Source organism: Gymnoscopelus microlampas (assembly GCF_963454915.1).
Source record: "Gymnoscopelus microlampas genome assembly, chromosome: 12".
NCBI lineage: Eukaryota > Metazoa > Chordata > Actinopteri > Myctophiformes > Myctophidae > Gymnoscopelus > Gymnoscopelus microlampas.
The window spans coordinates 34,203,997-34,215,507 of NC_139949.1; the positions used below are offsets into that span (position 1 = coordinate 34,203,997).

The window sequence follows — 11,511 nt, forward strand, 5'->3', positions numbered from 1 at the left end:
AATGTGATCGTTGACAACAAGCGCCTGGAGTTCCATTAAGCCCACTAAGTACCCCACCATACGCCTGGAAAGGACGCTGTCCTTCAATCTACGAGCTGGGGAACTTTGGTCAAGACATGCACATTTCTCTCTGCAGCTAAATACTGGGCCCCAACATCAAGGTTCAAGGTTCAAGGTCTTTATTAGTGTCCCAAAAGGGCAATTGGGTTTACAGCAAAGAGGTAGTAGTAGTTTAAAACATACAGACAGTACAGGACAACAAGGACGTGGGACATCATTGCATAAACAGAAACCTGGGCGCTCTAGTGCAAGTACAGAAAGACAATAAAAAATAAAGATAAAGGCTACATCCAGAAAAATCGATATAAAGTGCTGGCATAAAGTGCTTGTTCGTGCACCGTTATCAGACAAAATAAAAGCTCTATCCAGAAAAGTGCTATGATATAAAGTGCTGGCATAAAGTGCTTAGTTATACACCATCATCATCATCATCATCAACAACAACATCATATCATTCTTTACCTGTTCCTAGCAGCGTTGGCTGCATGAATCGAGGCAGGTATAAAAGAGTGCTTATACCTGTTATTTCTAGCACCAGAGGCCTCTAGACGGCGGCCAGATGGCAACATCCTATACTCTGCCTTGAGTGGATGAGCACTGTCCAACATGTCCAACATGTCCCCATACTGAGCCCACATGTCAAGAAGGATGCTGCCATCAACAATGCTCTCCGGATTATAACCGGCTGTCTGAAGCCCACCCCTGTGTCCCACCTGCCAGTCCTTGTGGGAATTGCAACAATGAAGAAGTGGGGCCTGGCAGACAGGCCCCACCCGCAGACAGGCCCCACCCGCATGCGAGTGTGGCGAGACCGTACCGCAGAACACATAATCACCACCTGTCCCCTGTACAGACCACCTTCAGGGGCTGGCCTCTTCCAAGTGGGTCCAGAGACAAGGGTGTGTCAACAGGACAATGAGTTGGACATTTGACGATGATACACGAAGAAGAACCTGTTGGACCTACATTTTACAGATTACAAATGGATGTGGTGCATATCAAAACCTGTACATTGTATTGTATGTCTTGCCCTTGACCGTATTGTTGACATAGTGTCCGAAACAAAGATTATACCATCCAGTGCAGCAGTGTCTAAACATTCAAGAGTTACCAGAATGGTTTAACCACTTAAACCCATACGTCTTTGACCGGTGTCCGCCAAACGTCTATAGGGTGCTGTGACATTAGTCCGACAGACCATTGTTCCAAAGTACCATTTGTCACGTTCCGTGTCATTTTCTGTCTCCCTGTTGTGTTTTCTTGTTGTGTTCCTTGTTTCTTAGTTATAGTTGTAGTTTTACTTTACAGTTGTGTTCCTTTAATTTTGAGGTAATGTGCCTTCCTCGTTTCTTAATTGTACTTTATTGTACCTTTATTTTTTAGTGATGTCCTAGTGTTTCCTGTTTTCCTTAGTTAATTACCTGTCGTGTCTCTCATGATTATTCTGATTGTTAACCCCAGGCAGTCACATGTGTCCTAGCCTATCCCTGTGTTGATTGTCAGTGTTTTCACCTGTGTATGGTTTCAAACTGTGTGTATTTAAACCCTCCGTTCCTTGTGTTCCCTGCCAGGTTGTTGATGTGTTCTGTCTGACTCCTAGTTTCCCCTAGTGTATTCCTCTAGTATATCTTCTAAGAATTTCTTGTGTAACTTCCTTGTGTTGCTAGTGTTGGTCATTAAATTTGTGTGCACTTGACCTGCTCTGCCCCAGCCTCTCTGTTCAGCATTTGGGTCTTCAATCTCCTGCCTTGCACTGTTACAACCGTTGGTCTGACGGCGCGCAATATAACTATGACTAACCATAAAGCCTAACCTTAACCTCACAAAACCTTTCCTTAGCCCTAATCTCACACTAATCTAACATGTGTCGCACTATTGGACGTCAGAATAATGGGACGTTGAACTAATGTAGACCCCTACTTTTTCCCCTGTACACCAAATCTCTTAAGCAAAAATAGCCAATCTACAAGCTCACAACACACTCACAAGCTCAAAACAAAGCATATTGTGAGCTTTTAGATCTGCTATTTTTGTCATATGTTCGCCAAAAGTATTATGACGTGCCCAGAATAGGGATGCTATAGAGTTAAAGTTGTTAATTACACTGCAGATGTCTTCAGTGCACCTTTTTCTGTCATGAGGAAGTCCTGATTTTAGAAGTAGGCTGCGTTTTTGATCAGGGACCAAGCTTTCCAAGGTAAAAAAAAGTTTCTTGAAATTGTAACTCATTTTGGATACAGATGTAAACTCTGCATACTCACATTTGAAAGCCTGGGCCATGTACTGTGTATACATTCACCACGTGTGGTCTGAACATTGCTGACCTGACAAAGAACAAAGCCAAATAATTTGCCAAATACCACTCTGTTTCAGCTCTGTTTAAGACTAAGGTGTTATGTGCACTTATATTAGGTGTTCATGAATTGGCTAACCTTGTTATATTAGACAGACAGACAGACAGACAGACAGACAGACAGACAGAAAGACAGACGGGTACTAGATAGATAGATAGATAGATAGATAGATAGATAGATAGATAGATAGATAGACAGACAGACACAGGGCAGAATGTTAATCTCAAACAGGTGAGACGTAAAACTACAGAATGTGAATTATTTCTCCAGGAACGGCGAAAGACAGAAAGTATGCAGCTTGGACGCGTGAAGTGCTGATCTGAGTCACAAAGGAGTGTGCTTATTTGTCTGTTTTTTTATGAGTGTGTGTGTGTGCTGTAATAAATCTATCGTAGAACATTCTCTTCTTTCTAAATACGGCTTCGATACCCTCCCTACACACATGCATGCACACACACACACACACACACACACACACACACACACACACGCACACACACGCGCACGCAAGCACGCGCACACGCGCACACGCACACGCACACGCACACGCACACGCACACGCACACACACACACACACACACACACATACACACACACACACACACCTTTAATTCATTCAGTTATTGTCCTGTATAACAACACTTCACACATGTCCTACAATCCACTCCACATCTGTAGTTCTGTAGTCTGTAGTTCATTGTATGCACGAGGCCACGAGCGCACATGTGTGTGTGTGTGTGTGTGTGTGTGTGTGTGTGTGTGTGTGTGTGTGTGTGTGTGTGTGTGTGTGTGTGTGCGCACGCGCGCACACACTTGCATGCTCATGAAAGCGTGCGTACGTGTGTGTGGACTTGGATAGATCATAGATAACTCATCTCCTGTTGGCAGGGACACTGAGACGTAAAACACACATGTGTGTGTTTGCATGATGTCAAATCAGTGGACTTCCAGTCCCAAGCTGTCTTCTCTTTTTCCCGTAAGTTGTTATTAGTAAGGGATAAGTCAGATAAACAACTAAACATTATTCCAATAGGCCTAGAAGTTGTGTTTTATTTGCTCTGGCAAAAGATACAATGTATAAAAAGGAAGTAAAGCTGCAATCCAAAACTTATTTTAATGAATGCTATTTTACTTTAACCAATCTGTATTGTAGAGTATATTAATACAATAACAGAGGTCTTGACGTTCTAGAGTATATGTTGGCAATTACAATTGCCAAATCAACAGTGGACAGTGGACGTCAAATGTAACATGCACTGATTTCAGACACAACAGAAACCGTTGCCTAACAACGCAGATTTGCACATGTTTGTACAAATACATTCCTCCTATAGCCAGCAGGGCCCATCCCAGAGCTCTGAAATACAATATGGTTTACCCAAGAGTCGGTTCTGTACTATAGGCCAGTGGTTCTCAACCTGTGGGTCGGTCCCCACATGATTTTTTGTGGGGACCGGAGGGGGGGGCTCCAGATGACAGTAAATGACTTGAAATGAAATGAAAGAAATGAAATGAAAAAAGACCATTACTGCATCAAATGTAATCAACAAACTATACCAAAAAAGAAACAGGTCAAACATTGGCAAAATTGTCAAATAATATAAAAAGGGGCATTTAAAAAAAATTGCTTATTTACAAGCTTGTAGATTGGCTATTTTCACAATATGTATACATGGAACCGAGTCAAACTAAATGTAATGCCTCAACTCCTACAATTCCAAGTGCTAGTCAGGGTGGGGGGTCCCCAGTTCAAATATTATTTTGAGGGGTCGCAGAAAAGGTTGAGAACCACTGCTCTAGGCTACAGTAGGCTTGGTGGATGCCTACTGTATGTCAGTATAATGAGGAATTCATTGATAAAGCTGCTGCAATGGAATTTCTTTTTATTTGCTGCAAAAGCAACAGGCCACTTGTACAAGTAATTATCAATGGAAGCCGGTGACATGAAGCTACAAAGTAACGCCCGACACTTGTTGCAGCATGATGGACGCTACAAATCAATAGTTGAGCAGAGCTCGCCTCAACCTTTTTCAGTGCTCCAATGACGCAGTGAAGCATCGAACAATCATGTTTTTTATTTCACTATTTCCACTCCCCTCTCTCTCCCCCACAATTCCTGCTCCATTCCGTAAATGGAAGAAAAACTCATTCTTGCCGTTAACCCCAGGTGCCCTGTGCTATTGAACCCTACCCTTTATTTTTACGCAGTGTGGCTTGAGCAACACTTCAACGGTGACTCGGCAGCATTGTAGCCAATCACGCTTGGCCGTTTTCTGAATCACCACGTGTTCCCATTGGGCTTACTGTAAGCTATATCCTCACAAACACCATTCTAAAACACTGGCCTATTTTGGCCTCTGGACCAGCACTAGCCCCTTGCCTACAGAAGAGGTCCCAGCTTACACAACAAGCTGGTGCGGGCCAACATTAAGGCAGGTCCGAAACATACTGTTTTAGCTCCTTCAAAAGATGGAAATTATCCATGTGGCAATTGTGCCCAGTGCCACAACCTGAACCCATGCAAAATCCCTGTCTTTAAACATCAAAGACTGCACAAAAGTTTTCCTTTATTGCATATATTGATTTTGTTTTTCTTCTTCTTTTTTTTTCCTGGACCAGGACCCGATGAAAACCTGTGTTGGGTTGACACGTTGTCCTCGTTATTTTGTATTTTTATTTGCACACCTATACGGTTATTTAAAATGTTGTACACTTTACACACTGTGCACACTACCAGTGTATGCGTGTTTGGTGTGTGGGTTTGGTAATGAGTGAGTAAACCGTATGTGTGTATGTTTGAGAGTGAGCATAGCGTATTGTTGTATTCTTTGGGGTGTTGTTCGTATTGTTTTGTGGGTGTGTTTGTGTGTGCATGTGAGCGTGTAGGTTTTTTATTGTCTGTGCATTAGTTATGCCTACAATATTAATTGTCTAGAATGTCTACTATGCACTTTTAACTGTTTTACTCTTCTAATTCTGTGCTGCAACACTCTGTTTTCCCCCTTGGGGGATGAATAAAGTGGTATCCTATTTGATACACTTGACATTTATTGCTGCTAAGTACCTGTGTATTATAACCTACTCAAATGATACCTTGTTTTTATAACATCTTGTTTTTCTGTTTTTATTATATATATTGGACATAGTTTGCACAGTCTGGCGGAGCATGCCAAACCAACATTTCAGTGCACATATACTTGTATGAGCGTGTGATGAATAAATCTTCTTGAGTCTTGATTTATGGAAAGAAAGATCTGCCAAAGGGGAGCGCTATGGGATTGACACTTTATATACACTTCAGCCTGCGGGCTTCAACAAGGATTTTGATGAGGGTTGCAGTGTGCTGTACATCCAAGATGTTTCTTTTCTTCATGTCTAGTATATAGAATTTGGGGTCCATTGTTCATGATGGCCCTTGTCTGATACCCAGCTTCTGTTCTAAGAAGCTTGTTTTCCTTGTAGATTTGGGTATCTCTGATTTATGATGGTTTTTAAGCCTGATCCCTGTCAAAGCCCCATTTACTTATTTATGAAATTCTATACATGGCACTATTCTAAGGTGCTTCTTGAATGCTATGTTTTTTTCTATATTCTCTGAGTTCCACCTTCTATTTGTATGCCTCACATGTAGTCCATTCAGTACTAAAAACTACAATTCCCAAGAGCTGGACCTTCTACCACCAGGGTATGCGCGGGCGTATTAAATACTGCCAATGATTAGATTGGGACTGGTTATTTCTGCATGCCTGTCCAATATTGAATCATAAGGTCTGACAGACCGAAAGCTAAAAAATGAAATGCATCACTGCATAGATATGTGTGCGGAAATCTCTCGTGTCAGTGTGTCATGAGGACACATTGTTTTGAGCGTCACAACGGTAGGGTGTCGCTGCTCGGAATACACTGCATGGATAAACACAGGTTATTGTCATTTCAGCTATTATAATGGTAGCTCTCCTAACTATGTTCCAACGCTGTAAATATGCATCCAAACACTAAACACAGGTTGCCATAGCCTGCTGTTTGTTTACTCTGACAACTGGACACGTCTCTCTCTCTCTGTCTCCCTCTCTTTCTGGGTCATCCTAATCTCTCAAGACAGATTCAGCATGGGTTCCCAGATCGGGGTCATACTGACCCAGCCGTACTTGAAAAGACACTGAATGAGAGAGGGGCGGGCGAGAGGAGAGAGAGAGACAACAGGAAGGAGGACAGAAGAGGAGAGGAAGTGGGAACAATCGCTGGCGTGGAGTAGAGACGAACGGAAGATGGAGGAGTGACTGAGAGAAGAACAGATGAAAAGTAGAGAAAAATCTCACTCCCTCTCTCTCACACACGCACGCACACGCACGCACGCACGCACGCACACACACACACACACACACACACACACACTACTTGGTTACTGTAAAGTTATCCACGGGACACATTCCTGAACCTCTGTCTTACATCAGCATTGCAAACTAGAGAAGGGCACTCTGCGGAGCACATACAGTATCTCCACCAGGCTGGATTGCCTAGCCAGGGCTGTGTAAATCGTGGATTGCAGCCGTCAGGACCCGAGGAAGCTGTGAAGGGAAAAAGCTTTTCTATGACATACGGTTCAACTTTTCACATCTGTGGTGGCCCCTATGGGCAGAAGCGCAATCGCTTTTGAAGATGTGTTCTATAGAGGCCTCTGAAGATGCGATTCCAATTTGGGGTTGAATGGATGTTGCGTTAACGATATATGCCATTTCTTTTAAAGAAATAGGCCCCTTCTACTACTTTTGGAAGCCAATTACAGGCAAATATAATATCAAAACCCTGGGGGAAAAAATCATATGGTTTTTAATCAAACAGTGACATTTGTAGCATTTGTGGCACCTCCTTTGGGTTTACTATAAGTGAAATCAATGTGTGATTCAAATTTGGGGTCAATTAGATGATGTGTTCATGATTTTGGGCATTGTTTTATTTATAAAATCCCACAAACCTTGTAAGGCAGTTATTGCCAATCAAAATGGAGTACAAAGAAATCTGAATCCAGGGACATTTTATACATACGGTTCAAGAACTATAGGCCAAAATGCAAGGCGGACTGGTATAGCGCCTCTGTGTTAGTATCTTCCTTGGCCTACAGGCAGTGTGCATGAATAGTTTGATGCTGTTTGGTCCGGCGGTAACACACACACACACACACACGCACACGCACACGCACACACACACACACACACACACACACACACACACACACACACACACACACACACACACTGGTGACTGCGAAGTCCACAGTGTTTCATCGTAGCATTGTATTGATTTGCAGTGACCCTTCTCTCTAGGAGAAGAAGTAGACACAAACCATGTCCAGGAAAATGCCCGTACAGCATATTCCCCTCACTGAAGGGGTCAACCATTTAGGCTTGTGCTGTTATCTTGGTGTACCCCACAAATGCACTCGCCCACTTGTGGAGAATATGATGAGGGATCAAGGATGACTCATCTGACCATATCACATTTTTCCACATTATCTGTATACCAGTGCCTATCAGAAGGGCATTTGTCTTTGTAATGAGGGGTTTATACATGCAGCAGCCCTACTATAACTTCCCTAGCTGTCGACAGACTGCAGAGTTTAAAGCAGAAACAAATCTCACGCCAGAACATTTTTGTTAGGATATCCCAAACAGCGTGAAAGGAGTCCTCCACAATAGCACGGCATGTTTCCTAAGCAATTAGCACAATATGTAGAACGTTCTAAACCTATGTTCATGGTCACTGCGAACTTTAATAATCTATGCAGACTGTTTTACTGATAGTCTGATCATGTGCCAGACATGAACTCTTCCTCAGTCACCTGAGGAAGAGTCCATGTCCTGTTTTTCCTTACATATCGCACTAGTGCACAAGCATCACGGCCATTATATGCACACTTTTGACCACAATTTCCATTCCTATGTGCTGATGTCTTTCCCATAGATTGATATGCACATGTCACTATTTGGCCAGTGTTCTTACAGAAACACAAGTCATTTTAAGTCTTAAAGGGATAGTTCTTTTTCTCTTGGCTTCTTGATCCAAAATCGAGGTCAACTGGGCCTGCTCAGCATTTTTATACATGCCAGAGCGTGATAGAATTAATTGTATCATGCGGAAGCATATGCATTTTGTTTTAGCTCCATTCATTTATACATGTGTTACCAGTCTCTCTGTGTTTGTGTGTGTGAGACAGTGGATAGACACGTGCATACATGTATGTGTGAATGTATTGTGCCAAAGTGTGCGCATGCGTACTGTATGTGTGTGTGTGTGTGTGTGTGTGTGTGTGTGTGTGTGTGTGTGTGTGTGTGTGTGTGTGTGTGTGTGTGTGTGTGTGTGTGTGTGTGTGTGTGTGTGTGTGTGTGTGTGCATGCGTGTGTGTGTTTGTTTGTGTGTTGTGCGTTGTGTGTGTGAGTCTGTGAGTTGTGTGTGTGTGTGTATGTATGTGTGTGTGTGTGTGTGTGTGTGTGTGTGTGTGTGGGTGTGTGTGTGCGTGTGCGTGTGTGCACGTGCGTGCGTGTGTGCGTCTGTGTTGACTGTGTGTGTCTCCATTCATCTACGTTTGCAGCTAACGCGCTGATCGGAGCTTTAAACCAACCATGAAATTGCAGCCGTCAGGAAAACCCTCATTCTTCACCTTCTCCCCGTTCCCTTTTCTTTTCTTCTCTTCCTTTCTTCTTTTCTTTCTTTCATTCATTCTTTCTTTTATTTCTTTGCCCTTCTCCTCTCCTCAGTCCTCCTCACTCTATTGCCTAAACGTCCCTATAGCGCCTGCCTCGCTCAGTGTGTGAGTTTAACAGATGGAGGTTGCCCTCTGGGAATCACATCTGCACTGATCTCATTCAACCAAACGACCAAGAGAGAGACAGGAGAGAGAGAGAACATCTTCAGGGGCTAATGCTCTGCACACATGAGGACCAGCGTCCTTATTTATGTCCACTGCACAAACAAACATTTCAAATGTTTGATTTAGTGGGAGCATAAGTATATTTCATGTCATGCTTATTAAGCCACTGAAAGTGTGTGTGTGTGTGCGTGTCTGTCTGTCTGTCTGTCTGTCTGTCTGTCTGTCTGTGTGTGTGTGTGTGTGTGTGTGTGTGTGTGTGTGTGTGTGTGTGTGTGTGTGTGTGTGTGTGTGTGTGTGTGTGTGTGTGTGTGTGTGTGTGTGTGTGTGTGCGTGCGTGCGTGCGTGCGTGCGCGTGTGTGTGTGTGTGCACACAAGGTGCGTGCGTGCCGTGCGTGCATGCGTGCGTGTGTGTGTGAGGGAAAGAGAGAGAGAGAGAGACGGCAGAGAGAGAGAGAGAGAGAGAGAGAGAAAGAAAGACAGACAGAGAGAGAGAGAAAGAGAGAGAGAGAGAGAAAAAGAGAGAGAGAGAGGGAGAGAGAGAGAGAGAGAGAGAGAGACTTAAGGGCAGAGAGAGAAAGACAGAGAGAGAGAGAGAGAGAGAGAGAGAGTGAGAGAAATAGAGAGAGAGAGAGAGACTTAAGGGCAGAGAGGGAGAAAGAGGGAGACAGAGAGAGACAGGAGGGACAGAGAGGGAGACTTGAGGAGAGAGAGGAATTAAAAGAGAGAAAGAGCTATCACTTTGCGGTCTGTTGTTATAGGAGGGAGGGAGAGAGGGTGAGAGGGACAGTATAGTAGCTGTTAGATCACTCAACCATCGGTCTGTCTATGCCGGATCAGTCTCTTTCTCCCACCGACCATGGATGATATTCGGGTTGGATTCCTCACTTTCTTCGTTGTTTGCATGCAGTTCAGTCGCCTGAACGGACTTTACATCAGCAAAAACACAGGTACGTGTTGGAAAACACGCGCAAAACATCAAAGCAAAGGTGCAGTATTAGAGACGAAGCCACCGCGCCGGTGTCAGTGTCAGAAGGTTGAGAGACGGACGTCCTAAAGCGAAGTTCATTATGGCACTGCTTCCCAAACAATGGGTCGGGACCCATTTGTGGGTCACGGAACCATTGTTATGGGTCACGAGTAAAAATCCCCTTTTTCCGTTTCCTACAATTTTCTAATCATTGCGAAAGATTTTCAAGAACTAAAAAAATCTATCAAAAATGTTCACACATTCAGAAGAAATTCAAAAATGTTTCAAAGGAAATTGAAAAAAAAATTGCATATTTTCTTTTTTAAGTAGTGAAAATAGCAGATTTACAAACTCACAACGTGTTGCTTGTAGATCGGCTATTTTCACTAGTTGGGTCCCGAGAAGAAACTGTCTCTTTTGGGTCTCGAGCTATAAATATTGGGAACCACTGCATTATAGTGTTGACGTTTTGCTGTCGCTATTAAACCCTTTTTGAGTGGGTGGCTCGCTAGGATTTAAATACTCACTAGCCTATAAACTGCATGGTGCAAAACGTATATATTTATATAGGCTAAAAGCCAGTGCATTGCAGCTTTTAGCTTTTAGTTACTTTCCACCATGGTGGAAAGTAACTAATTACACTAAGTACAATTTTGAGGTGATTTTACTTTACTTGAGTATTTCCAATTTTCAGTAGTCTACTTTTACTACTCCACTACATCTCAGTGGCAAATATTGTACGTTTTACCCCACTACAATTATTTGAAAACTTTAGTTTAGTTACTTTGTAGATTTTTATTATTATTACAAAACATGAATTAAACACAATTCAGCCATATATACATTTCGGCCACTTGAAAATCGCCGATCAAGCTCACATGCATCATGATGTGAGGCATTGTGCTGGTAGATCTGCTATTTTCAAAAGATCTCTATACATGTATTTTATACATTTGAAAACTTTTGAAATGTGACATTCTGCATAATGACTATAGGCTACTTTCTACGTTTGGTACTAATAAAGTAGCCTACATTTTGATTACCAATACTTTTGTATTTTTACTCAAGTAAATGTTAAATTCCGGACTTTTACTTGTAGTATTTCTACATTGCAGTATTGATACATTTACTTAAGTAATAAATTAGAGTACTTTTTCCACCACTGCCACCACATAAACGCAGGTAAAGCTGCTGAAGTATGTTGATTTACCAGACAGTTTTAAGTAGCTACAGTAGAGTGTGCATTTCAGTAGTTGTAAAT

The 11,511-nt window shown here is 42.7% G+C and overlaps 1 protein-coding gene across 1 annotated transcript in view; it reads left to right on the top strand.

Moving 5' to 3' along the window:
- The first annotated feature begins 9,886 nt into the window (after window positions 1-9,886).
- Window positions 9,887-11,511, top strand: part of LOC311056610 (A disintegrin and metalloproteinase with thrombospondin motifs 2-like) — a 55,216-nt gene continuing 53,591 nt past the window's right edge. The window contains exon 1 of the mRNA XM_084073358.1: window positions 9,887-10,230. Coding sequence (XP_083929484.1) covers window positions 10,140-10,230 — 91 coding nt within the window. The 5' untranslated portion in view covers window positions 9,887-10,139. The remainder of the gene's footprint in view (window positions 10,231-11,511) is intronic.